General features: G+C 34.1%; 5 protein-coding genes across 6 annotated transcripts; 3 read left to right on the top strand and 2 right to left on the bottom strand.

Moving 5' to 3' along the window:
• Window positions 1–200: 200 nt before the first annotated feature.
• LOC123209981 (mitogen-activated protein kinase kinase 5-like) lies at window positions 201–1,711 on the bottom strand. Its single transcript, XM_044628101.1, has one exon. It carries the CDS (start codon window positions 1,471–1,473, stop codon window positions 442–444), a length of 1,032 nt encoding a protein of 343 aa, XP_044484036.1. The 5' UTR covers window positions 1,474–1,711; the 3' UTR covers window positions 201–441.
• Window positions 1,712–9,925: 8,214 nt separating this feature from the next.
• LOC123212454 ((R)-mandelonitrile lyase-like) lies at window positions 9,926–11,820 on the top strand. Its single transcript, XM_044631602.1, has 2 exons — window positions 9,926–11,433; window positions 11,530–11,820. Exons 1-2 carry the CDS (start codon window positions 9,929–9,931, stop codon window positions 11,573–11,575), a joined length of 1,551 nt encoding a protein of 516 aa, XP_044487537.1. The 5' UTR covers window positions 9,926–9,928; the 3' UTR covers window positions 11,576–11,820.
• Window positions 11,821–13,088: 1,268 nt separating this feature from the next.
• Window positions 13,089–17,001, top strand: LOC123212434 (D-3-phosphoglycerate dehydrogenase 2, chloroplastic-like). The gene is made up of 4 exons (XM_044631570.1): window positions 13,089–13,741; window positions 15,152–15,528; window positions 15,617–15,727; window positions 15,816–17,001. The coding sequence occupies exons 1-4, from the start codon at window positions 13,108–13,110 to the stop codon at window positions 16,581–16,583; spliced, it is 1,890 nt and encodes a 629-aa protein (XP_044487505.1). The 5' UTR covers window positions 13,089–13,107; the 3' UTR covers window positions 16,584–17,001.
• Window positions 17,002–17,172: 171 nt separating this feature from the next.
• Window positions 17,173–19,269, bottom strand: LOC123212435 (small nuclear ribonucleoprotein E-like). The gene is made up of 6 exons (XM_044631571.1): window positions 19,091–19,269; window positions 18,963–18,989; window positions 18,802–18,864; window positions 17,732–17,810; window positions 17,575–17,620; window positions 17,173–17,444 (listed from the first exon to the last, which is right to left on the bottom strand). Exons 1-6 carry the CDS (start codon window positions 19,130–19,132, stop codon window positions 17,435–17,437), a joined length of 267 nt encoding a protein of 88 aa, XP_044487506.1. The 5' UTR covers window positions 19,133–19,269; the 3' UTR covers window positions 17,173–17,434.
• A 614-nt stretch (window positions 19,270–19,883) lies between these two features.
• Window positions 19,884–26,098, top strand: LOC123212164 (RNA-binding protein with multiple splicing 2-like). Of its 2 annotated transcripts, XR_006501503.1 has the most exons (10): window positions 19,884–20,066; window positions 20,318–20,497; window positions 20,593–20,668; window positions 21,803–21,932; window positions 22,098–22,212; window positions 24,303–24,394; window positions 24,489–24,558; window positions 24,682–24,764; window positions 24,869–25,778; window positions 25,878–26,098. XR_006501503.1 is itself a non-coding variant. In XM_044631227.1 (9 exons), the coding sequence occupies exons 1-9, from the start codon at window positions 19,932–19,934 to the stop codon at window positions 24,963–24,965; spliced, it is 978 nt and encodes a 325-aa protein (XP_044487162.1). In that variant the 5' UTR covers window positions 19,884–19,931; the 3' UTR covers window positions 24,966–26,098. The 2 variants fall into 2 exon arrangements, 1 of the variants encoding a protein (XP_044487162.1); XM_044631227.1 differs by having other exon boundaries at window positions 24,869–26,098.
• The last annotated feature ends 660 nt before the right edge of the window (window positions 26,099–26,758 follow it).

The raw sequence follows: 26,758 nt of genomic DNA, 5'->3' as shown, positions 1-26,758 counted from the left end.
AAAAGGCAAATCTAATCCAACAATTAATGAACTGAGCAACGCAAAATGTAACCAAAAATAGCAAGATTTCAGTACCCAATAAACCCAATCCCCCAAAAACCAATCTCCATATCTCATAACATCAAAAATCTAATAACCAAAACAGAAAAAAGACAAAAACTTCACCATACTCATCAGTAATTCCTTTTCTGATAAAACAATTATCAAAAGACAAGATTCATTCATTGATTAATTTGATTGAAAGTTGATATTCATCCTCATCATTCATCCATATCCATACTTGAAGCTCCTCCGTTAATTTCATAACCCCAATTATCTAAACTCCCCTAAAAACCAAATCCCACCTCACCCATCATCATATCAAACAAAATTAAGAAAAAGAAAGAAACCAAAATCAAGATTTTACATTGATCCATCCATTCACTAATGAAGTAAAAACTACTAAGAAGAAAGTGGGCGTGGTGGAGGTAACAATTGATGAAGATTCTGATGCACCTGATTCGTTCCTCCTCCCCTCAATATAAACGGATGCTGCAATAACTGCGCCGCCGTCCACCGCCTAGGCGGATCCCTCTGTAAACAACACGCTATAAAATCCCTAAAATCCCTAGACGCTGTAGGCGGCGCCTCTGGTGGCTGTGACATACATATTGCCATCATCAAACTCGCCCAATCCCCCTGCCGCCCCACCGAAAATGGAAACCTCCCAAGATAAAACTCCAAAATGCTCACCCCCAAACTCCATATATCTCCGGCGTGTCCATCATATTGCCCTTGATTCAAATCCGTATTGATCCTCTCCGGACTCATATAAGCTATTGTACCCACGGAAGAGTTACAAGGATCCATTGTTTGTGCCAATATTCTACTGACCCCAAAGTCGGCAATTTTGACAACTTTTCTTGAATTTATTAACAAATTTGAGGGCTTTATGTCCCGATGAACAATGTGGCGACGCTGTAAATACGATAATCCGCTTAAGACTTGTCTAGCGAGATCTGAAAGTAAGTTTTCTTGAGAAATTCGTGAGCCTTCGAGAGAGCCACCATCCATGAACTCTAAAAGGACTTGGATTTCGCCGTTGTGGTCGAACATGTCGTGGCACTTGACCACGTTCGGGTGGTCGACATCTCGGAGGATCTCAATCTCCCGCAAGATCTGACGGCGCACGGCGTCGTCGTGGTTTCCATAGATCACTTTGAGCGCGAAGACCCGCGAAGTCGGCCGGTGGACGACTTTGTAAACGGTGCCTCCACATCCGCTCCCGACTCGGTTGAGTCGCTCGAGTTCGTTGAAATTCATCACTATGTTGTTGTTCTGACTCGTTACCGGGGCGGAGTACGGCGGAAGAGGAAGCGGCACCGCAACAGGCGCGTCACGTTGGGGTATTGGTAGGGTTAGGTCCGGCCGTCTCCGTGGAATTCGCCTATTACGCGACGATGCCGCAGACGTTGGTGGTTGAATCGGCTTCATAATCGGACCAAACTTCAAAGATTTGTAGCGTTTTTGAATGTTTCCTCGGCGAATAAACTAACTCAAGACAACAAATTTAAAGACCCAATAAGATTTGGGGTCTGATTGGAAGATATTGTTGTGTAAAATTCATGTCAAAACAAAAGGCGAAAGAGGGAGAGAAGCTTCGCCCGATTCGCCAAAAACACAAGAAAATGAAAATTTTGGAATTTTAGAAAGAGAGAAAATAGTGATGAAAGTAAAAGGCAATGGTAAGGTAAGTAAATAAATAAAGGGGGATAAGATGGTCAATTCAGATTAGAAGTCGCAAGGAATCGAGATTTTTTGACGTCTAGGATTGGAACGTGAAGATCACGTGTTTTTGTTTGATTGGGAGTTGGGGTAGGGTGAGTTGTGATTGGTGGAAATGCGCGTGAAGACAAGTTGGATGTTTGAATGTATCTAAGCGGACATTTACAAGGTCAATACAAATATAAATTATGTCATTAAAAATAATATATTAACTAATTTAGTTGAATATATATGACTTATAGCTTGTAAGTTTATAAGCCAAATTTTGAATTTAGTTGTATTTTGGAAATTTAATTATTATTGTTGCCGGAATTGAAGAAAGTAATAATAAATTTATGTATAATCAATTGATTTTTAAAGAAATTGGACAACGTAAGGGAACCTTCCATTAGACTTCAAAAGTTTACCCAGTTGACTTACCAAAGTAAGTGTAAGAATTTTATGTCACAAGGGTTTGTTATAATTTTACCATTTGACATGGTCACACATGCTTTCGTAAAATCTTGTCCATGGATTGAGTTGACGTATTCTTGCCTGTCTAACTTAAAAACACTTTATCAATAGGGAAAACATGTGTCATGCTGTTTGCTTTTCAAAATCTAGTTAGAGTACCTGGTGATATTTCAAGATTAAAATCTTGTCTGACATTATATATTGATTATGTGGTCAGACCTAGGGTTTTACAAAATGGATATCGAAGCTCTGTAAATCGAGCTTTCTACAAAGGAGGAAATCTTGTGGAGGAGAGAAGGCAGGGTCCATAGGCTAAACACTCAATTGTGGATCACTACGCGGAGCGGGCTGAAAAGTTCAAGGCTAAACTGGAGGAAGCGGTCAAGGAAAAATCCAAGGCTGTGGAGAAGCTAACAGTAGTCTGAGATTGAAGACAGGGTGAGGGACCAAGTCTTCAATGTATTCTATACGATTTGGCTTCAACATCCAACCCTTGACTACTCCTATCATATTATTATTCTCTTATTAGTATAATATAATGTACTGTGAATTTTCCCTTTTCATTTGAAGATGTCTCTTGACAAAAAATGGACCCAACGCTCTTGCCTCCTTCACGATTCTACTTTGCCAAAATCTTCATCTATATTGTCCCTTTCTTCTCCAGCGATATTCATGCTTTTCTAGTTAATTTAGAGAAAATATTAAGTGGAAAAATGAGGAATAAAATGGAAGCATTCTTGGATGTCATTTCCTTTTGTTTCATGATATAGTCAGGAAGGCAAAAAGAACTTGATAGTTGCATTAGTAAAATATAAAATGTAATTAGCATTGTAAAGTTTTCTCTTCAACGTATTATTTAACTGTAAAAAGCGGACATAAATGTACTTTTGGAGATTATTCAGTGTACAAGCCCAGTTTGCTATGCCTCTCCTAACGTGCGCATATTGTTTTTCTTCTTGTTCTGTCTTCTGCTTGGCCTCTTGAAGCTCCTGTGCTTGTTTGCATTTCTGGCTGGTGCACATGTTCTCTTCTGTTGGTGGCTGCAAGATTAGATGTCTTTGGTCCTGTTGTTCTGCTGGGTTCTTGGTTGGTTGGTTGTTTTTTGGATTTTTTGCTGAAGTAGTTTCTTGGTTTGTTTAGTTTGTTCCGACTTGTCTGTTTTTCGCTCGCCTCCTTTAAGATTGTTGGTTAAACTTAGTTCGATCCTCCTTTAAGTGTCCCTTGTTTCTGTTAATATACATATATTTACTTACAAAGAAAGAAAAAAAACACTTTCGGTTCACCAATTGAAATTTTACAAGATCGGAAGGTGATAAATAACCTAGATTTTTTCTCTTATGAAGGTATCGATTTCCTGAGGAAATTAAATTATCTCACATGAATTAATAATTATGAGAAAATAGATTGATAGCAGATTACAGCCGATGAAAATGAAAATTAGAAAAATTTCTTGGAATAATTAGCAATTTCGCAGGCTCTAAAATGTCTTATTTGCATTAAACAGTTGAATAGATAAATACACCTTCCTTTTTTGCCATGGTTTCTAATCACGAGTACGAAGTTTTCTTTTAATTTTCTCCACTACATAAAAACTCAAAACTTTTCCTTGCAAATGCTCTTTTTAAAATTAATTTTTATATTTAAAATCTGATAAGAGTTCATAACTAGAACCAGGTAATTAAGATGTACCAAATGGAAAAAAATATATATATAAAAAGGTGAAATTAATTATTTTCCAGGCAAACTTTTTTCAACAGAGGAATTGCAAAACAAAATTATAAATTTGAGGAATCAGATTACCGACCTTGTGCGGCCTTGGTGGTTTTTTAGCTGGTGGGATCAAAATGTTTGGTCTCCGGTTCGAGCTTGCGAAGGTTGGTACATAAGAATGAATTACATTGTTTTTCACCCAAGTTTTTGCTCTCAAAATGAGGTATTTTAAAATACCTTTTCATTTTTTTATATTGATTTTATACTTTCAGAATATACATAAGAATGAATTACATTGTTTTGCACCCAAGTTTTTGCTCTCAAAATGAGGTATTTTAAAATACCTTTTCATTTTTTTATATTGATTTTATACTTTCAGAATATATATATATATATATCATATTGGTTAAATAGGTAAACTCAAAAAGATTTTATAAATATGATAAAGATTTGAATTTAAACTATCTCATCTTGAAATATCGTCTAAAATATATAATTTAAAATGTTATTAAAAAAAATTTAAACTCATATTTTTTATACAAATTTTTCTATTTCACTCGATCTATCTTTCGGGGGGGAGGGCAGGGTGATTTGCTTCCTTTTTCTAAGACAATAAATCAAAAAACAAAATTTTAGAGATCAAAAAAAGTGAAAAAGAAACCCGACGAAAAAAAAATATGTGAATAAGATATAAAATGTTGAAATAAATTATTAATATAATAATACCAGCAACGTAAAAAATGAATGACCGACATATATGTCCACTACAAAAATCTCAAAACTTTTCCTGGCAAATGCTCTTTTTTTAAATAATTATTATATTTAAAATCCGAAAAGAGTTCATATTTAGAACCGGGTATTTAAGATGTATCAAATAGAAAAAAATATAAAAAAGTGAAATATATTATTTGCTTTTTTTAAAAAGAGGAATTACAAAACAAAACCGTAAATCTGAGATCTTTGCGCACCAGCCTTGTGTGGACTTGGTGGTCTATGTGCTTCTGAGATCAAATTGTTGGTCCCGGGTTCAAGCCACCAAGGTTGGTATATGGCCAAAGGACTATTTCTCACCCAAAGTTTAGTGTATTCTCAAACTTTCACCCAAGGTTTGCTTTGGAATTCTCAAGTTCCAGCTCTATTTCTATCCAAATGAGGTGTTTCAAAATACCTTTTTCCTTTTTTGCATTGTTTTTATTTACTCGAAATAATTGCATGAAAATTTTTAATTCAATTGTTTCTAACTTTTTATCTTCCTACTTTTTTGAAACGAATTTATGATTTAGAATAAAAACTAAATTCCAGTCAGCACATAAGCTTAGATTGCTAAAAAGTGAAACTGAAAAAAAAAAAAAAAGTGGTGTTTTCATATGAAAAGGTAAACCTGATAAATTTCAATTTTATTCATTCACTTGATATGATATGAAAAAAATCATATTAGGGTTAAGTTTTTTCATACAAAATTTATTTTGGGTTAACTTGATACGATTTAAAATTATATTAAATTGTGTTAAGGTTCATGCAAAAATAATTTGATACGATCTAAATCAATTCGAATATTTAGAAGAAATATTACTTTAATAGAATTTATTAAAAATAAATTATAAAAATATTGAAAAAACAATATCAACGACAGTTAAAACCTTTACAAATTATATATCGCTGTATTTTTATATAATTGTAATTATTCATATTTTTTAATTTAAAACGACAGTAAGAATATGATTTACCTAGTTGAATTATTGATGTGTTTTAAAGATTTTAGTATGTAATTTTTAGACCATGTGTAAATAAGAAAAAATATTGTATTATATATTTTATTAATAGAATATTGATGTAATTTGGTGAAAAATTAAAATGGTAAAAATACTTTACAGAATAAAAATAATAGATAATTTTAAAACAACTTGAGTTAGAATAGATCAATGTAAATATTTAAAAATTGAATTATGATTAAAAAAATTTAGTACTATTATAATTTCAATTACATTAAAATTAAAAATCTTTAATATAAAATTTAAACTGACACGAGGCAAACTGTCAAACCTACCCTTCCTTGAGCCGATCAAAACCTCAAGCAACTTTTGTTATAGGATATGTCAAGTGAAGTGAACAGACAGTACTACTCTTTATTATATATTTCTTAAACGACATCATTAAAATAAAACTTTGATCCTTTATTTCAACATACGGTAAGTAGTTAATAAAACATTAAACTCGTTCTAAACTATAAACTATGTTGAAATTTGATTTGGATCCAAATTGTTTATTATTTATTATTAAAAGAAAAGGATATATTTAACCAAATTTTAATTATATTATAAAACAATTAACTTCAATTATAAAACCTCTCCAAAAAAAAAAAACCCCCTATTGTCAAAAGGCTCAAAAAGTTCACTCTAGAGTCTCAAAGATTACATGATTGTTTTTAAAATCGGATCGAATAAATTAGTTCAATCAATTAAACTAGAAATTAACCCTAAATTTGATCTGATTAATATAAAAAAAGGTTTATTTATTAACTCGATCAAATCTGATAAAAATTTATAGAATTAGGTTTGATCAAAATTTATGGTGTTTTTTTAAAATTTAATTATTTTTGAGCAATTTGATTATTTTTTATTAGATTAAATGATTTTCTAAAAATTTGTAAGAAAAAAATTAAAAAGAAAAAAAAGTATCTTATATTTATTGAAATGTCTTCTCTAAGTAATATCTTATATAATTATTATTTTTTTGTATCATGAAATTGAAATATTTTTTATTATAATTATTTTATTGAAATCAAATAAATAATTATTACTCTTTAAAAATGATATATTTTAATTTTCATGGATATGTGTATTCTCATTGATTTTACTTTTTACAAAATTTTAAGTAAAATTTATTCATTATAATTTGTAATAAATTGAACCAATCAATTTTTAATCGAATTATAAATCAATAAGATAATCAATTTGATCATTGATCTGATTTTAAAAATATTGGATTACAGATGAGGTCCCACTCTGAAACAACTTTATAATGATCTTTAACTGAATTCACACCAACACCACCCCCACCAAGCCTTCGATCAACGCTCGTTTTTTAAAGTAATTATTACGTTTAATTAGAACCAGGTACTTAAGATGTATCAAAATCAAATAGAGAAAAAAAAAAATAAAAAAGTTAAATATATTATTTGCTTATTTCTAAAGAAGAATTCAAAACAAAACCATAAATGTGAGATTGTGTCGTACCAGCCCTGTGTGGACTCGGTGGTGTGTTTTTTCCAGGGATCACTGTATTTGGTCCCGGGTTCGAACCTTCAGGGTTGGTACATGAGATTGCTTAGAGCATACAATACAATACATCTTCCAGCTAAGGTTTCGTTTGGTTTGGAAATTTTCATTTCCATCCCTATTTTCAACAGCCAAATGAGGTATTTCAAAATACCTTTTCTCTTGATCTACACGATAGCGCAACTTCTAATATGAAAATGTGAGTTTAAATTTTTCTCATATTTGTAAAATTTTTTAATATAATGATTATAGATACAATCAATTAGATCTTTTAAAATATTTTTTTTATCGATCTAAGGGTTAACAAAACTTTTAAGATAAAAGTTTAAATTTAAACATTTATTATATTTATAAAATTTTCTGATATAATAATTATAGATCTGATCAATGGGGCACTTTAAAATACCTTTTCTTTTAATCCAATAATATGAAGGTTTGATTTCGAACCTTTGTTATATTTATGAAATTTTCTTGTTTAAAGATTATAGATCCAATTAATGAGATATTTCAAAATATATATATTTTTTTTTATTCAAGGGTTAGCAAAATTTCTAAGATGAAAGTCTGAGTTAGAACCTTTATCATGCTTGTAAAATTTTTTGATATAGTGATTATAGATTAGACAATGAGATATTTCAAAATACTATTTTATTTAACCCAAGGGTTAACAAAACTTTTAAGGTGAATGTTTAAGTTCAAACTTATGTCATACTTATGAAACTTTTTGATATAATGATTACAAATCTGATCATTATATTTCATATTTACTGGTTTAACAAATATAACAGGTCTCTGTTAAAAAAAGAAAATTGTTCTTTTTCTCGAATTATTTTTCATTTACTCAAAATAATTACATGAAATTTCCTAATTCCATTGTTTCTAACTTTTTATCTTCCAATTGAAATACTTTGGAGTCCTTTTTTTTTTATATATATATATATATGGTCTAAAGATCAGTGACATACTCTTTTTAAAAGAATTTGTGATTTAAAATGAAAACCAAAATAGCTGTTGGCATTTAATATATTAAGATGTACCAAATAGAAAAACATTATATAAAAATGTGAAATATATTATTTGCTTTTTTCAAAAGAAGATCTGCAAAACAAAACCATAAATCTGAGAACTCAGTCTACCGGCCTTGTGTGGACTCGGTGGTGCATGTGCTTCCCAGATCAAATTGTTTGGTCCTGGGTTCGAGCCTGCAAGGTTGGTACGTTTGTCCAAAGGACTTATTCCCACCCAAGGTTTAGTGCAATTCCAAACTTTCATCCAAGATTTGGTTTGGTTTGGAAATCTCAATTTCTAGCCCTACTTTCAACCAAATGAGGTATTTCAAAATACCTTTTTCTTTCTTTGCATTGTTTTTAATTTACTCAAAATAATTGCATGAAATTTTTTAATACAGTTGTTTCTAACTTTTTTTTCTTCCAGTTGAAATACTTGGTGCTATTTTTTTTTCATATGGTCGTAAGATCAATGACTTACTTTTTTGAAATGAATTTGTGATTTAGAACGAAAACCAAATTTCAATCAATGTATACTCTTGTAACGTAAAAAAGTGAAACTTAAAATAAATAAGATATAATACTAGCAACAACAGAAATGATAGGATAACTTAAGTGATAAAAAAAAAAAGGTTACAAATTAAAATCCCTTTTAATAATATATTAAGATGAAATAAATATATTCAGAATAAAACAATTATAATTAAAATTAATTCATTAATAAAATTATGGTTTGAAATAAGTGCCTCCAATATATTAATATATCATAATATAATTAATTGGGTGAGCAAATAGTACTACTTTTTATTATATATTACTATTAAAATACAACTTGGATCCTTTATTTCAATATATGGTAAGTAGTTAATAAAACATTGAACCCATTTTAAACTATAAATTATGTTGAAATTTGATAATTTTAAATGATAAAAATCGTTTATTATTTATTATTATTAAAAGAAAATGATATATTTAACCAAAATTTAATTATATTAAATAACAATTAACTTCAATTATTAAACCTCCCTAAAAAACCCAAAACCCCCAGCCGTCCAAAGACTTCAAACGTTCTCAAAGACTGCTGATGAGGCGCCACAGAGAATCCCGCTCTGAAACAACTTTATAATGATCTTTAACTGAATTCATAACGCTCTGCTCTACGCTTCGCTCGTTTTCTTCCCCGGAACCGCCCAAGCCTTTAATTTTTTCTTCGTTTTTCAAGATTAAACACCAAGAATCGTCTTTTCTCAATATTAAACACGAACAATCTTTATTTCCTTACTCTTCTTTGATTAGGAATGGCCAGACCCTTTCGGTTTTCCCTTCTTCGCATTGTGTTTTTGGTGCTTTTCTGTTCAACTGTTTCTTGTTCTAGACGACATTATCAACAACAACCTCAAGGTTAATTTTGCTCCACTCATTGTTTTTCTATGCTCGTTTTACTTCATTTTCTGTTTGACTCTCGGGAAAATGCAAAATAATTAGAGAAAATTCATCCGTTTTCTCGGGAAACAAACAAACTTTCTTTTCGTTTCTTTTTCAGTTTGATAAAAGAACAGAAACCTTGTTGGTTTTGCTGAACTGGGTTGTGTTTATAGTTTGTAGAAAATAAAAGAATCAGCAAAGATTAAAACTTTCATTAACTTGTTTATTAGTTTTCATTCGATTTTCTTGATTAACACACAAATATTTTTCTTTACATCAGAACCAAGTTACATGAAGTTTGTGTATAATGCCACGGACTTTCCATCAGAGGACTACTATGACTACATTATTGTAGGAGGAGGCACTGCGGGGAGTCCATTAGCGGCAACACTCTCAGAATCTTTTAAAGTACTTGTTTTGGAACGTGGTGGTGTGCCTTATGGCAAACGCAATTTGATGACTCAAGAAGGGTTCTTGGCCACCCTCTTGGACGTTGATACTTATGATTCTCCTGCTCAAGCCTTCAGATCTGAGGAAGGAGTTCCAAATGCTCGAGGCCGTGTTCTTGGTGGAAGTAGTGCCATCAATGCTGGGTTTTATAGCCGGGCAGATCAAGATTTCTATCAGAAATCAGGTATGCATTGGGACCTTAGAGTTGTTAATGAGTCTTATGAGTGGGTAGAGAAGCTGGTTGTGTTTAGGCCTGAGTTGAGAGGTTGGCAATCTGCTGTTAGAGATGGGTTGTTGGAGGCTGGTGTTGATCCTTATAATGGGTTTAATTTGAATCATGTTTTGGGGACTAAGATTGGTGGTTCAACTTTTGATAGTTCAGGTAGGCGGCATAGTGCTGCTGACCTTCTTAGTTATGCAGAAGGTTCGAATATTAGAGTTGCTGTTTATGCAAGTGTGGAGAGGATTTTGTTGGCATCTTCTTCAGCTGATTCTGGGGCTAAACAGACAGCAATTGGTGTGGTTTATCGTGATGCAATTGGGCGGTATCATCATGCAATGTTGAGGGAAAATGGTGAAGTGATGGTATGTGCTGGTGCTATTGGGAGTCCGCAGTTGTTGTTGTTGAGTGGCATTGGTCCAAGGCCTTATCTATCAACTTGGGGGATTCCAGTGGCATTTCATAATCCATATGTTGGGCAGTACCTTTATGATAATCCAAGGAATGGTATATCAATTGTGCCTCCAATCCCACTAGATCACTCATTGATTCAGGTTGTTGGCATTACTGAATTAGGGGCTTATGTTGAAGCAGCCTCCAATGTTATTCCTTTTGCATCCCCAGCTCGGTCTATTTTCATCGGGACACCATCTTCGCCTCTTTACGTAACTGTGGCTACCCTCATGGAGAAGATTATTGGGCCAGTTTCAAGTGGTACATTAAGGCTGGCTTCAACCGACATCAGGGTGAATCCAATTGTTCGGTTTAATTACTTCAGCAACCCAGTGGATATTGAAAGGTGTATCAATGGCACACGCAAGATTGGTGACATTCTAAGGAGCCGATCCATGGATATTTTCAAGTTCAGAGATTGGTTTGGTACTAGGAATTTCAGGTTTGTAGGGCCTGCATTGCCTGTTGATCAATCTAACCATGCCCAAATGGCTAATTTCTGTCGTCGTACTGTTAGCACTATATGGCATTACCATGGAGGCTGTGTTGTGGGGAAAGTAGTCGATGGTGAACACCGTGTACTTGGCATCGATGCTCTCCGAATTGTTGATGGATCAACGTTTAAAATATCACCAGGAACCAACCCTCAGGCTACCTTGATGATGCTTGGAAGGTAATTCGCTTGCTTGTTCTACCTTATCTATTAACTCTGTCAATGGCATACTTGTATAAGGGAAATCAACTAACATATTGGTAATTCATTTGACAGATATGTTGGATTGAAGATTCTAAAAGAGCGAGTGAGAAATCGATGATCATTTTCTTTGTGGTCAACATAGACTAGTTGTATGTAGCTTACTCTGCTGCTAATGTCTGCCATCTTGCTACCTGTGCTGTGAAAATTTTGTTTGTTTGTTAGGCTTATTGATTCATTCATTCAAAGAAGAACACGTCTCGCGATGAGAAAGTGTTTGTTGTTACTGCTATGAATATTAATAATGAAAAAGCAGTTGGTTTATGCTTTTGTATCTGTAATATTGTACTAGTTGAGTTGTGGAATAGAATCAATTTTTCTTCTTGAAATTCCTATTCTATATTTGGTTCTTTGTTACCTCTGGAGCTCTTTGGTTTTTGTTTATTTGGATATTGTTATCATAGTATAGCCGGTTTGGTCAAAAACTTATACTTAAACAATCATCTAATGGTCCATATTAGAGATTTTTTTTACCCAATATAATAAATTTATGTATGACAAATAAATACACAAATAATATATTTTCAGAATTTTGACATGTTGAAATGACAAAGAGGGTCTGCCCTCTCCTCTCCATCATTTTTGTAGGTGTGAAATAGTGATAAAGATTTGGTGAATGTTGACATCTTTAAGTATACAAATGGGCCACAATGTGGGGTTCAAATCCCTCTTTTAAGTTTTCTAAATTTGCAAATTAATCAAAAATCTGTTTTTAAGGTTTATTCAATGATGTCTAGGAATAATTATTTCTGGATTAAATTGAAGCTTCATTTCATGAAAGTCTTTCAACATTGTACTATAAAATATAAATTATAACAAACAAAAAAAATATAATGATTGAAACGTCAGAAATAAAAAGGGGGGGGGGGGGGGGGGGGGGGGGGGGGGGAGGGGACGCAAGTAAAAGGACTAAATTTAAAGTTGGCCCTACCCACCCACTCATTGTGCAATAAATAATAATTCACCTGTTACACATGAAGACAAAAATCAGATAATTCACTTGACTCTATATGTAAAATGTGTTATTTCTTAATTAAAATTTGTTTTTTAATGATATATGAAAAAACCCAATGAACTTGATATTATTCAACCGATAATTTCTATATAATATGTTTGCATTTCTACACTTGGCTCTATTTTTTTTTTTTTAATTTGTGAGTGCAGTAATTGAGAAAGGAATCTTGGATGAGCGTAAAGTTGATTCTCATTTGGACAAGTGTCTTTAATCAGGAAATGGGAAATCTTTTAGTTCAACTTTCCAGCCAGTTCTTGAATTAATCTTACAACTTTTGATTGAAATCTGAGTGTTAGAGATAGATATCATAAATGTGGACATTTATCAAGGAGTAGTACAATTATTCTCTGCCAAGCAAGTATTCCCCACCCAAAGGGTAGATTTTTCAGAGGATATAATCATTTGATATTATTTTATTAATAATATTATATTTATAATTTTATATATGAATAATAATATATAAGTTTGTAGTAATAATCAGAATAATTACTGGTTTAGATTTTATTATTACCTCTCTTGACAATCATAAGCTTTTACCATATAGGCATCCATCCATCTACCATAAACATCTCTCTCCTATGCACCAACTCTCACCACAATTCCTTCCCTCCAATTCAATGGCTACTTCCATTTTTTATTCTTCTTCATCAACCAAACCCTTCTTTGTGCCTCTCTTTTCCTCCTCAAAATCTTCCTGCATTTCTTTCCACCCCACCTTTCTCAACCTCTCCCATTCTCATCATATTTCTCCTTCATTGTCCGTCGCAGTATCCCTGAAGACCCAAGAGATCGTGTCCTCCAACTTCGAGAATCTTGAGCAACTCATTTCGGAAGATAGGCCTTCCATCCTGGTCTCCGAGAAGCTTGGAAATGCTGGACTTCAGGTTTTGAGTGGCTTCGGGAAAGTTGAGTGCTGTTATGATCTTTCTCAGGAGGAATTGTGTGCCAGGATCTCCAAGTTTGATGCGTTGATTGTGAGGAGTGGTACCAAGGTTACTCGCCAGGTTTTTGAGGCCGCCAAGGGGAGGTTGAAGGTCGTCGGACGAGCTGGTGTTGGCATTGACAATGTAGATCTCCAGGCCGCCACGGAGTTCGGCTGTTTGGTGGTTAATGCCCCCACCGCCAACACCATCGCCGCCGCGGAACATGGCATCGCGTTGCTCGCTGCCATGGCCAGAAATGTTGCTCAGGCTGATGCTTCCATGAAATCTGGTAACTTTAATTTATATTAGGCCAAAGCACTTCGTCCCACCCAAAGTATGCTATTATCTGCAGGTTCTCCCTATTAATTTTGAAAATTTTATTTATCACCCTATGAACCGTTAAAATTAATGAAACCTAACCTCTTAAAGTTTTATCTCTTTTTTCCCCTCAACCCCTAAAAACTAACCATTTTTCCTTAGACCAAGTTTTAAAAAATAGCATTTTCCTCCTAGGGTTTAGTTTTTAATCTCCGACTTCATCATCGACAACGAAACTTTTCGATGCATCACCATGCTCCAGCAGTCTCTCTTCCCTCCTCTAGAATGTCGGTTGGCCAAGATCTGGCTTGGAAAGTCGAAGAGCTTTGTCTCCTGACAAAGCACTTCGACTTTTCAGGCCAGATCTCGGTCGACTAGTGTTCTAGAAGAGGAAAGAGAGACCGTCGGAGCATGGTGATGTCTCTGGAAAGCTTCATCATCCGCGATACCGCATGCTTTGATGTCGGGGATTGAAAACTAAACTCTAGGAGAGGAATACTATTTTTTAAAACTTCACCTAAGGGAAAATGATTAGTTTTTAGGGGTTAGAGGAGAAAAGAGCTAAATTTTTAATTTATTTTTAATGTTATAGATAAAATAACGATTTTACCCTTTAAACCATTAATTTTAACTGTTTATGGATAGGTAAATAAGATTTTCAAAGTTAACGAAAAAAAACTTGAGATGACAACATACTTTGGGGGGTGGGCGGTGAGGGGAGGGAATAGTCCCTTGGCCTTTATATTATATATTTTAATACAAGATCTAAACAGTTTAGTTTATATATAATATTATTTACCATGGGCTCTTATAATAAATTCAGATCTTTTTTTATTTATTTATTTTTAACTCTAGATGCAATAATTAGGTACAAATTTTGGAATTTTAATAATCTTTGACATTATCTAATAATCTTCTATTTTAAACATAATGAAGTTAAAAGCTTGCTTCATGCTCAAGGGAGAATGATTAACGGTTGAATTTTCACTTATATACTTTGGTTTTATTTTATTCCCTTTATTTTGGCATTTAGCCTGGTCGCTTTCATAAACAATTGGAAATATCTGAAAATGCTTTCTACCCACACATATTTTAAGGTGAAACAAGAGAATTGGTAAAATACCGAGCCAAAATTAACTGCAATTATTAGAACATTTATACTTTTTACAATTTGTTGTTAACAGAACCCTGTTTTTCAATCCATACTAATCTAGTGCTTCCTTACAGAATTGCTCTAAAATTTATGGAGAGTGAGCGACAGCCCACCAAATTCACTTTGAAACTCTGGATCTTCCTTGATTTTCTTGAGTTACTTGTGACCTTTCAAAAACAAATGCAATTGTCCTCATTTAAAACATTTATGAATGGTGAAATGTGACAGGAAAATGGCAGAGGAACAAGTATGTGGGAGTGTCCTTGGTTGGAAAGATATTGGCAGTGATGGGATTTGGGAAAGTTGGGTCAGAAGTTGCAAGACGAGCAAGGGGTTTGGGCATGAATGTTATTGCTTATGACCCATATTGCCCAGCTGACAGAGCCCGTGCTGTTGGTGTTGATTTGGTCTCTTTTGATCAGGCTCTTGCTACTGCAGATTTCTTCTCCCTCCATATGCCTCTCACTCCCACCACTGCTAACATTTTCAACGACCAAACTTTTTCTAAAATGAAGAAGGGAGTTCGCATCATCAATGTAGCAAGAGGTGGCGTTATTGATGAAGATGCATTAGTCAGAGCTCTTGATAATGGAACAGTTGCCCAGGTATGATTCTTAAAATTATGCAGATAGAATCATATTATGTTAACAGATGAGATGCGTTAAATTTTTTTACCTAATGTTGATGAAACAGGCAGCACTTGATGTATTCTGTCAAGAGCCTCCGGAAAAAGAGAGTAAGCTAGTGCATCATGAGAATGTTACTGTCACACCTCATCTTGGAGCTAGTACCAAGGAAGCACAGGTATGATGTTTCAGCTAGCTCTTGTGAAAAATGGGATCTTAATTTATTTTTTGCTAATGTATCGATGTGTATGTATCCTGTATATCAGGAAGGAGTTGCTATTGAGATAGCAGAGGCTGTAGTTGGAGCGTTGAACGGGGAACTTTCTGCTACTGCCGTCAATGCTCCAATGGTTCCTGCTGAAGTATTGTCGGAGCTGGCTCCATATGTTTTGCTAGCTGAGAAGCTTGGTAGGCTAGCTGTGCAGTTGGTGTCTGGTGGGAGTGGAATCAAAACTGTAAAGGTGACCTATAGATCATCTCGAAACCCAGATGACTTGGACACAAGAATTCTACGAGCCATGATCACAAAAGGCATCATTGAACCGATATCATCCTCATTTATCAATCTGGTAAACGCAGACTTCACAGCTAAGCAGAAAGGTCTCCGCATTAGTGAAGAACGTGTGGTTGTGGATTCATCCCAAGAGTTCCCCATAGATTCAATCCAGGTGCATGTCTCCAGTGTTGATTCTAAGTTTGCTAGCTCTGTTTTAGACAATGGAGATATAAGCATTGAGGGTAAAGTGAAAAATAGGTTACCTCACTTGACATGTATCGGATCATTTGCCGTGGACGTGAGCCTGGAAGGGAACTTGCTTCTCTGCAGGCAGATGGATCAACCTGGAGTGATTGGCAAGGTTGGTAACATACTTGCAAAGCACAATGTGAATGTCAACTTCATGAGTGTAGGGAGAACTTACAGGAGAAAACAAGCTGTCATGGCAATTGGAACTGATGAAGAACCAAGCAAAGAGGCTCTCAAGGAATTAGGCAATGTGCCTGCCATTGAAGAGTTTGTGCTGCTTGAGTTGTAGAGAGAAAAATCTCTGAACTTGTTCAAACTGGCAATCAGACTGCATTTTTATGGCAACCTAATGGTTATGCAATTAGTAAACCGACAATAATAGCTACATATCAATAAAACAGAAGGTAGCGGTATCTATGTCTATGGTGAGCTGGTGATATTTTGATTTCTATGAAGTCAAAACTGTTGTTGTAGTAGTAGTAGTAATCACTGATTGTTTTTTTTAAGTTGGTGGTGGTTGTATTAGAAGTAGCTCTCAAGTTTTAATGAAGATGTGTATGAGGGATGTTTTTCCCGTATCAAGGCAAACAGAAACCGAAAAGATTTCCAGCTTGTCATAGTAATAGCCCTTGAATGTGCTTCCGTAGACCATCTGTATTGTGTTTAATGGTTGTGTTGATATTGGATTCAGTTTATTCAGTTTTAAACTAGGAATTATGCCAAACCAGAGCGGTTTCATAATTCACAGCTTTTAAATACCAAACTCTCTGCAGAACTGATACCACATTCATAACTTTGCCTAAATAAATATTTCCTTCTATTCAAACAAGGCTGAAGAGTAATCATTTTCCCATTGGAATAACCAGTGAAATCTTAAGTTTGGGGAAACCATGGAAAAGGGTCTTCTGTAATTATAAAATGGGGATAAATTTTGCAAACAGAATATCATAAAAATAGCAGTACATCGATGGTCAGTCTCCAGATTCATTGTTACAGCAGACGGTGTACTGAAAGCTTAGCAGTGAAATACAATATTCTGCTTGATTGATTGACTAGAGTGAATTCGAGGAAGAAGATTGACTACAAAGGAAGAAAGAGCAACTTCGTAAAATCACAAGCCACCATCAATCAACTCAATTATCATTTTCCCCTGGACACAGAAAATCTTTTTCATGAGACAGTTAATTTTTACAAGAAAAATAGTTCACGCAGGAAAAAAGATATGGAATATAAACTTTGTGTGTGCATGTGAGCGTGAATTTGAGGGATAGGGAACATACGTATTCATCATCAGAGTAATATTGTCTCCCTTCAAGAGTATCCTCCCTATAACATTAATAATTAGCTAACATAGTGAAATAATAAAAACTCTTGAAGATAATACAAGTAGTCATCCGTAAGTCCCTTTTTCTTAACAAAATTATCTATGCAACTCACCCAGTGACTTCCTGGTCTTCTTCTTTACACTGACTTCTTCAGCATCATCCAAAACCAAATTCATGTACTCATCAAATCCCTGAAACAAACGATGTACCAGAATTTAAACGTTATTGTTCAGAACATAGTTTTTCCTTATATGAGAAAAAGCCTCCTCAACAACATACATACATACATATATATCATACTAATTATTTCTGTGCCAAAATTTCTTGTTACTTCTTTAAGTAGGAACAGATTGCATTACCATTATAGGTAGATGTGTTTCCTAGACCTACAATATAAAACACCTCAGACAAATTATCAAAAACAAAAAGAAAAAAATTCTTAACGAAGAATTTCAGAGTACACTCACAATAACAAAACTGAAGAGCAAATATAAAAGAGAAAAAACAGAATTAGTTAATACTTCCAACGTAATTAGTGTAATCAAACAAGGCATTTGTCACTAATGCCCAGTCAATGTAAGAAGCTTGGTGGAAAAAGGCATTCGGGTTGAGGGAAATTTACTGCAATTGACCAAGAACAATTCACAAGTGTTTCATCTTTTCTAACAACCCATATAGAATTTATCACATAAAGACGTATGAATGTAGGACTGATAAGTTATGCTATAATAGACTAGAAACAGAAGGAATAACAACTCTGAAGATCTTGAGACACAACTGATTCAGAAATTATTTAATTTCACCAAATGACGAAGACAAAATCAAGAAATTATTTGCAGTCTATATAAGATGTGTAAAAGTTTCGTGCTGGACTGCTTAATAAAATAAAATTAAATATTAACACATTAAGTATCAATAATAAAGGATTAGGATCTTTTTAACATAAAATGAAACACAGTTTCTCAACCATCCATTCAATGTAACCCAATGGTTAATATTCCAAGTAAAAAAGTGGCATTTAATACTGTAAAGTCAACAACAGAAATGGTTGAAAATTAAGTCACAATCTCAAGCTAAAAGATATATTTTTCCAACACCATTTATGTGAAAACTTTCAACACAGGTATAGTTTAAGCCAGCAATGACATTTTAAAACAAAAGAAAAGGGAAAAGGAAACATACAATGATTCGGCCTTCGATTCTCAGATCTTTCTGCTCAAACAGCCAAATCTGAATGCGTGCTTTCTGCAAAAAATTAAAACCAACCAGAAATCAAAGCGCGAACGAAGATAACGACTTATATAAAAAGAAACAAAGAGAAAAACATGAAATTTGACACTTACGCTTTGGAGAAACCTGAAAATCAGGTTCTGCAACAACAAGACATGAGCACAAGAAAGTTAATTACGTGTGAAATAATAAAAATACTAAAACTTTGTGGGTAAATAATGAAGAAAATAAGCAGTATTACAATGGGTTGGGTCATAATCCTCTGGACTTTCGTGCTGGCCATGGTTGCTGCTGCGCCTTTACTGAAAAAACTTGTTCCTTTGTTCTTCTTAGTTCACAAATGGTTAGGCGAAGTGTGGAGTGAAACCGGAATGCTGCAAGTGCAAACCCTAAACCCCATACATGTCTAATTGACCATTTTACCCTGAGAAATGTGTGGGACTTTTAACCTGATTGGACTCTAACCTTATTGGGCATGGTACACTCTCACCTTATTGGACTTGGTTTTGGATTGGGGCAATCCTTGATGGGAGATGCATTTAAAATCATTTGTGAGCAATATGTATAAGAAGGCTTCGTTGTAACTTGGCAATCTTGCATAGGAGACATCTTACTTCTAATCGTGTCACAACAATTATAAAAATTTGGGTATAAAATCTCTAATCATGACTATGCTTGATTTATTATCTTTTTTTTTTTTTTTACATAATTAAATTAAGAACATGCTATGTGTACTATTTTGATACACAATTCATGTATATAATGATGTGTCATCATATAATTAGGTGATTTTAAATATGTATCATGATGAAGAAGTATATCACATAATATATCATTGTTATATTTATGTAAATTAGATAATATTAAAACGAGATAGAAGTAGAAACTTCCAAAATAAAATGCATATAGAAGATTAGAAGTAGTAAAAATGATAAATGGAGAAGTTGTTGGGGTTAAAAAGAAAAAACGAATTACCCGGGCCACGTGTAAATAAGCAAAAACTTGCGAAACAGAATTAGAAACAAAGTCTCGTAATAATCAGAAATCTTAGATTGTTTGGGTTTTTTTAAGATTTGGTTGTCATGGCGGGCGCTGGAATCCACCCATACCACCAGCAATGGCCGCCGGCACCAGCTCCACCCTCTCCACAGGCCGCTGCACCGTCTCCTCCTCCTCCCGTCCCTTACGACAACACTAGCCGACCTGTTCGTGATGAGGTATTATTGTCTTTCTTTCTGTTTCCTCAATTGGCATGGAAAACCTAGGAATCGAAATGGCTCTGGTGTATTATTTGGGGTTACATTGACTCTCTTTAAAGATTTGGTTTTTGAATTAATATAGAATCTTTGATTTGATGACGAATATTAGGCTTTTAGAAACTCTCCTCTTCCAAGAGAATGCAATTGATGAATTGTTCAATCTTTTAATGAATTGTTTGAAACGATGAGAAAGTATTGCTCTGTACTAGGTTCGCACAATTTTCATAACCGGGCTGCCTGAAGACGTTAAGGAGAGAGAGCTACAGAACCTACTGAGATGGCTGCCTGGCTACGAGGCGTCACAAGTGAACTACAAGGGAGAAAAACCGATGGGTTTTGCTCTCTTCTCGACAGCCCAGTTTGCAGTTGCTGCGAAAGATGCACTTCAGGTTTTTGCTTTGGACTTTTTTGACTCACTACTTTCATTACTAATATATTTTTTTTCTGAAAAAATAATAGTTTTTTTTTTCTTTGGGGGTTCTAGGAAATGGTATTTGATGCAGAGACTAAATCTGTGCTGCACACTGAAATGGCCAAAAAAAATCTGTTTGTTAAGAGAGGTGAGTTTTATACAATTGTACTTCTTAGGTGCTTGTTTTCTTTTTATTAGATTTTGTGTTTTTAATTGTTGGATTACTTAGGAAATGTAGGAAGAGAGAATAACATTTAAATTTGTGTGACTCTTTGGAGATAATTTTGCATTGACATTGATACCTTCAATTTTGCTGTTTCATCGTATTTAGGAGGTTAAAAATCTATTTTCATTATTCTGTAGGTTCCCTTTCAAAGTAGAGAACAGTTAATAGTGTGTGTACAGCTAGATGGTACAGGAATAAAATTTGTTCAATATAGTAGGATTATATAGATGTATTTTTTGCTTTCTTATGACTTATATGCTCTATTGTCAATTGAGTTTTAGTAGAAAGTTCTTGAAAGTGATTATCATTCGGAAATGTTAAAAAGAAAGTCATTAACTTCATGGTTCAGTTTTTTAAGAATGGTTTTCTTGTGGAAGCATCTCAGAGGATAATTTTTCTTGTGCTAGGAAGGTACAGCTTTCTATTTTAATCCAGATCCAGTGCTGCCAGTGATCAGGATTAAACTCTTTTCTAAATTGTGAAGCAAATTCCTAGTTTTAGAAGTTTGGGAATATAAGGACTTAGATCAAAGCCACACTAAAACCTCTTTAGAGACATGATAGGTTGGCATTTGGAATTTTCATCATTTGGATGCAAATGGGCTTTTCAATAACCAAATCAAACCAATAACAAGCTGAATTCAAAGTAATCTAATTCAATTTGAAAATTCTAAGGACTAAATACATTCCAAATGAATTATGAACAGAAGCAAATCTTTTAATGTGAATAAAAACGGTATGCCTTTTTAAATGATATCCTCAGTTTTGGCAAATCTTTACAATGAACTTCACCTACCAAACTAGGTGGATAAGGGTTTTTTTTTGTTTTTTAACTTTTGGCTCTGATATAATTTGATACTCCTCAAATTCTATTAAAAAAAAAAAAGAATAAGTTTCATGGCTGAATTTGAATTTTGAACACCCTTTGCTTTTCTAGAGCTCTCTTCTCATTTTTTTCAACTTGTCTTATATCATGCTTCAAAGCCTTGGCGGTTTTTAATCAAGCAGTATCTTGTTAAGCTATTGCAATATGCTAATGGTTTCCTTGCTTTTTTAGGAATAGTTGCAGATTCTAATGCATACGATCAAAGTAAACGTTTGCGGACTGGTGGTGACTATTCACATGCTGGTTATACAGCTCCATCTCCATTTCACCCTCCTTCTGCTCCTGTTTGGGGTCCACATGGGTAAGAAACTATTCCGTCATCATGAAAATCTTCTTTAGTTACATAGTTTGCTTACCTTGATGGGGAAGGTAATTTAGACACCAGCAAGTCAGTAGGATAAATCCACAGTATTTATTTGTTAATGAGTTGCTGTTCCTCTGATTCACACATCTATACATGGTTTAGGTATATGGCTCCTGCTCCTCCTCCGTATGACCCATATGGAGGTTATCCTGTTCCTCCAGTACCAATGCCTACTCCTGCTCCTGTACCAGCTCCTAGCAGTTATGTTCCTATTCAGGTGATGATCAATTGCCATGTCTGTTGCTTGTGTCTGGGTTTCTGGAAGTTCCCTGCTGTTTCTTTAATATTCTAATCTAGAACTAGGCTGTGTTTCTGCATTAGTTCCTTTCCCTTTGCTTCCTTTGATGTCTTGAGCTCCATTGTGCTTTCAAATGTAATCTTATCCAGCATTATTCCAGACAAAGCTTTTTCACACTCTGATGAGTTCTTTTGAGAGTCCTACATGCTTACTACTTTTGTTTTGTTTTAGTATAATGGCTGAGATGCTCTTTACCAAAAATATACCTGTTACACTTTACAATATTGCGGAGCAGTTTTCTTAGCATTAAATTTATTTAGTATTCTGAAGGTCATTGTTTATTCCTTGTTTACTTTTACTTAAAGTTTTGTATCAAGTCATCTCCATCCAATCTGAAACAAAGCTTTAACGAATGTTATTAATGCTCTTTTTTTTTGGGTACTGTTGAAATATTTGTTGTAATATCATGTAGATAGGGAATATATCATGTAAAATAGGAATGTGAAGATATCTTTTCTAAGTTAGATAGATATGGTTAATAGCTTTCCTAAATTAGTTGGATACACTTTTTATATAATGTTGTTCTTTTCTTTGAATCAATACATGAAAATATTCTCCAATCATCTCTTTTCATAGGTACCTTTGATTTAAAAGTACCTAGAAATAGCCTGTTAACCGTGGTCTTTTTGTCCTTTGCTCACTCCTTTTCATTATTAAGAAATCCTGCTTTTGTGTCCTATCCTTGACACTTTTACCAAGCTCTGCTCAAGTTAAAAATCTTATTTTGCCATGTGCATGTAACTTGTATATCCTGCAAACAATCTTGTGATCAGTTAGAGCTTGTCGAGAAGTTATTACATCTGCTCAAGGTTTTGAGTATTCCGGTACTGTTGCTTGTTGTAAGGTCTATTTGGTGGCCTGCTAGTTGTTTACGATTGGCACTTGGATAGTCTTTCAATCTCCTATTGTCTATCTCACTTGTAGAACTTGTTACTCAATTATTATAAAATTGATTTGTCTTTATCCATGTTAAATAAGGGCTTTGAACATTGGTAGATTCTTATGAAATGACTAGGACGAAATGACACATAGAATCATATGACGTTAGTTCCATATCTTGGTACGAATCACTTACTATAGAGCAAGATACTACAATATTTTTGGGGAAGCTTGAGTCTTGATTTATTTCAACTGGGAAAAAAGCTTGGGCTTATTCTGGATCCCTTACAAATTCCTCTAACCATAACATTTGTTTCTCAAAGCTTACTCTTCAAATAAATTACTGAAAACCTGCCATTGTGTATTACAAAGAAAGAGGACACAGGTGGGCCAGGGGGGTGTGTTTGAGAAGGTATTTTGAGATTTAAAATATTGCTTTGGATTACTGGTTCTATGTAATTATTTGAACAGGCATTATAATTCTTTTTTGTTAATTTTGTTAATTTACTGACTGTTAACTAGCCATTGTTATTTTTATCACTTAATTCTATTTGATGCAATAATGTTCTAGAGGTTTGAGCACGTGTTAAGGTTTACTTTTTCATATTCTTTGTTTCTAGTGGGAACTGCAACTTTTTTATATGTAGTCACAAACCTCAACCTTTTGAAATGCTTGTGTTAGATGTATTCTATAGTAAAACCAACATCTAAGGTTTTTGGCCCATATATCATAATATATAAGATGGATGCTACTGATGCTATTAACGAAAAAGATGTACATTATGTGGATTTTCATTTTTTAGATCATACAAGAAAGAAGAAAATTAATTGGTATTATCAACTCTTTTTTTATCCTTCCATTTGTTAACTATGACATTGCCACCTGTGTCTAGATGGTGCATCGAATGATTTAGTTGTATTGATGGCATTTTATCTTACAGTGCTTAATACCACTCTTGGTAACTTGTGTTGCTTATTTTTTTTATTGTGATTTTCATGTGTACTTCAAGCTTTCTGAGGAGTTTAAACCTTTTTCCTTTGTTTTTGTTTGTGTGTTTTTCATGAGTTAGTTTATATATGTTCTTCACTCAATAGTTTTGGTTTTAAATTTATATGTCAATTTCTTACAGAATACAAAAGATAACCCTCCTTGCAATACCTTGTTCATTGGTAACCTTGGAGAGAACATAAATGAGGAAGAGCTAAGGGGCCTATTCAGTGTGTAAGGATGTCTTTTTCCTGGCTATTATTTGAGCTTTATTATTTCTTTGTATGACAGTATTGTCTGATGTTTCATTTTCTAATTTTTGGTGCAGGCAACCTGGTTTTAAGCAAATGAAGGTCTTGAGACAAGAAAGACATACTGTTTGCTTTATCGAGTTTGAAGTAGGTTTCATTTATTCCCTTTCACATTTGGTTTGATCTAGTTGTTTCAATCAATATTTTCATATTCACATGCCTAGGTTTCATTGATCAATTGTGCCTAAAGTTTATGCAAACAACACGCAGGATGTGAACAGTGCAACCAATGTGCATCATAATTTGCAGGGTGCTGTTATACCTAGTTCTGGTTCTGTCGGCATGCGGATACAATATCCTTTTAGCTCTTTTGTTGTGATTTTTCTTTGTTTTCTTTAATCATCCAAATGTTGAGTACATTGAGCACCACTATTTGTTTCCCTTGACTTAAGAGTACATATTCAAAGAATCCTTTTGGAAAAAGAAAGGATGGGGGCCACACTATTACTTCTCCAGCAGCAAATGGAGTTCCACCAGTTCTGACCTACCGTTAGCTTGAAGGGAATGTACTCTGTTCTTTATGCTCGGGAAAATTCAACTACATGATAGGATGCATCTTGCTGCCGTTGCATGCATCCATTTCATTGTCAACATCAGCATTAGCATCTTTTCTCATATGAAAGAATGCACATAGTGGTGTCATGACCATACCATTGTCATGTTACACTAATTACCTATAGCATGCATTTATGAGCCGCATGTGTTAATTTGCAGATATATTAATAGGGGTTTGGATGTTGTTAAATTTGTAGAACTGGTGCATGGGTTGCAGTTTTTAAGATTTTATGTGCTTTACCACTTCATTGATCATATTGCACATCAAAATTAAGTCCTAGTTTAAGCGAATGCTGTCCTCTACTACTTATTTTTCTATATTATTAGGTTCAACTACATTACATTGCTCAACACGACATGGGAAGTTGATGTGAGTTTTTTTGGTGAAAGGTTTAATTACATTACATTACCTAACATTACATCTGAGAGTGATCCTTAGTTTCATTTCATGGCATGAGTTTGTTATGGTACCAGAGAGCTAGGAAATCACCATCAATCATTTTTTTTCTGAAAATTACTTACAATTGACATTGCCATCCATCTCCACTTTCTCAATAGGGGTATTTAGGGAATTAAGTCCATCAGTTAAGCAAAGAGCTGAAGTGGGTTCTTTTACATTCAGAGTCTTCAAAGCATAATACACTGAGAAGTGTCAGAAAATGTATTATGCTGTGATTTTATATGCAGGATTTCTGTATTAAATGACCAAGCTTCGTGTTTGAGATCAGGTTCTGCAGATGCTTTTGTTTCAGGTAATTGTGCTCTTTATTTGTCAACAAAGCCGTTCAAACATCCCTATCTGGATGTTAAAACTGACTGCTCCTAGGACTTAAGATGTTAAGTTTCACCAGATGCTGATTTGAGACAAAATGTTGAGCCGGGACTAGTCATCAACAAGGAAGCTTTTCTGCAAGTTTCTAACTCTGATTTTATAGTTAATGGTGTCTGCATGCTGTGATTTTGGAGAACTTCTTGGGTGCTTGTTTACGTTCCATGATGCATGTTTGGTAAATCTGTGACAGAAAGTATTTATAGGGCGAGAATAAATGAAAGATAGAAATGGAGAGTTTAATGGTGGTTTTCCTTTGATTAAAGAATCTAATACTGCATGGGCTTTCTCAATCCTTGCCCTGCTCTCTCTCTCTGTCTCTCTTTTTGTGGACCATGTTATTTCAGGTGTTCAACTGCAGCATATTTTATCATCTTTGGTTTTTGTGGTGTTTCTTGGTATTTAAATTATTAATTTGAGGTGGGAAGGATATATTATGGTGTCCGAGGAAACTTCATCTTTGACTTGATGTTAGTAATATTCTCTTTTCACATTTCTTGTTGACTCTTGCCGACAGTATAAAGAGAGGGTTTAAAAAAAAAAAAACAAGTGATATTGCTGACATGAAACATCGTCTTGTACTGTGAAGAAGAGTGATAGAATGTGAAAAGAATAAAGTTTACCATAAATCTTATATTTCAGAGAGGTTATCATTTCTCTTAGCTTTTAGTAGTATGGTTGTTTAGTAACAAGATTGTCTACCTTTTTTGGGTAAGGAGTATTTCTATTTTACGGACACTGCATTTATAGACATGATTCAACGTATGCTCCGTGGGGTTGGAGTATCTGGGTTGAAAATTAAAACTAAAAAGTTCAAAAAGAACCATTGCCCATTTTCTGCAATAAGGACTATATCATAATCAAACAGTCAACGCATTTCCTTTTAAAATGGCAATGAAGTAG

This window comes from Mangifera indica, chromosome 3 (genome assembly GCF_011075055.1).
Source record: "Mangifera indica cultivar Alphonso chromosome 3, CATAS_Mindica_2.1, whole genome shotgun sequence".
Taxonomy (NCBI): Eukaryota; Viridiplantae; Streptophyta; class Magnoliopsida; order Sapindales; family Anacardiaceae; genus Mangifera; species Mangifera indica.
This window is presented reverse-complemented; position numbering and strand designations above follow the sequence as displayed.

What these genes read in the sequence shown, in the direction of transcription:
- LOC123212435 (XM_044631571.1), bottom strand. Translation starts at nt 19,132, where the DNA reads ATGGCCAGCACGAAAGTCCAGAGGATTATGACCCAACCCATT. An exon ending in GAATCGAAGGCCGAATCATT is followed by an intron (nt 17,811 to 18,801) that starts GTATGTTTCCTT and finishes CGTTTGTTTCAG; the next exon opens with GGATTTGATGAGTACATGAA. An exon ending in GAAGACCAGGAAGTCACTGG is followed by an intron (nt 17,621 to 17,731) that starts GTGAGTTGCATA and finishes TTAATGTTATAG; the next exon opens with GGAGGATACTCTTGAAGGGA.
- LOC123212434 (XM_044631570.1), top strand. Translation starts at nt 13,108, where the DNA reads ATGCACCAACTCTCACCACAATTCCTTCCCTCCAATTCAATGGCTACT. An exon ending in TGATGCTTCCATGAAATCTG is followed by an intron (nt 13,742 to 15,151) that starts GTAACTTTAATT and finishes GAAATGTGACAG; the next exon opens with GAAAATGGCAGAGGAACAAG. An exon ending in CTAGTACCAAGGAAGCACAG is followed by an intron (nt 15,728 to 15,815) that starts GTATGATGTTTC and finishes CCTGTATATCAG; the next exon opens with GAAGGAGTTGCTATTGAGAT.
- LOC123209981 (XM_044628101.1), bottom strand. Translation starts at nt 1,473, where the DNA reads ATGAAGCCGATTCAACCACCAACGTCTGCGGCATCGTCGCGTAATAGG.
- LOC123212454 (XM_044631602.1), top strand. Translation starts at nt 9,929, where the DNA reads ATGAAGTTTGTGTATAATGCCACGGACTTTCCATCAGAGGACTACTAT. An exon ending in ACCTTGATGATGCTTGGAAG is followed by an intron (nt 11,434 to 11,529) that starts GTAATTCGCTTG and finishes TTCATTTGACAG; the next exon opens with ATATGTTGGATTGAAGATTC.
- LOC123212164 (XM_044631227.1), top strand. Translation starts at nt 19,932, where the DNA reads ATGGCGGGCGCTGGAATCCACCCATACCACCAGCAATGGCCGCCGGCA. An exon ending in GCCGACCTGTTCGTGATGAG is followed by an intron (nt 20,067 to 20,317) that starts GTATTATTGTCT and finishes GCTCTGTACTAG; the next exon opens with GTTCGCACAATTTTCATAAC. An exon ending in CCTGTTTGGGGTCCACATGG is followed by an intron (nt 21,933 to 22,097) that starts GTAAGAAACTAT and finishes TACATGGTTTAG; the next exon opens with GTATATGGCTCCTGCTCCTC.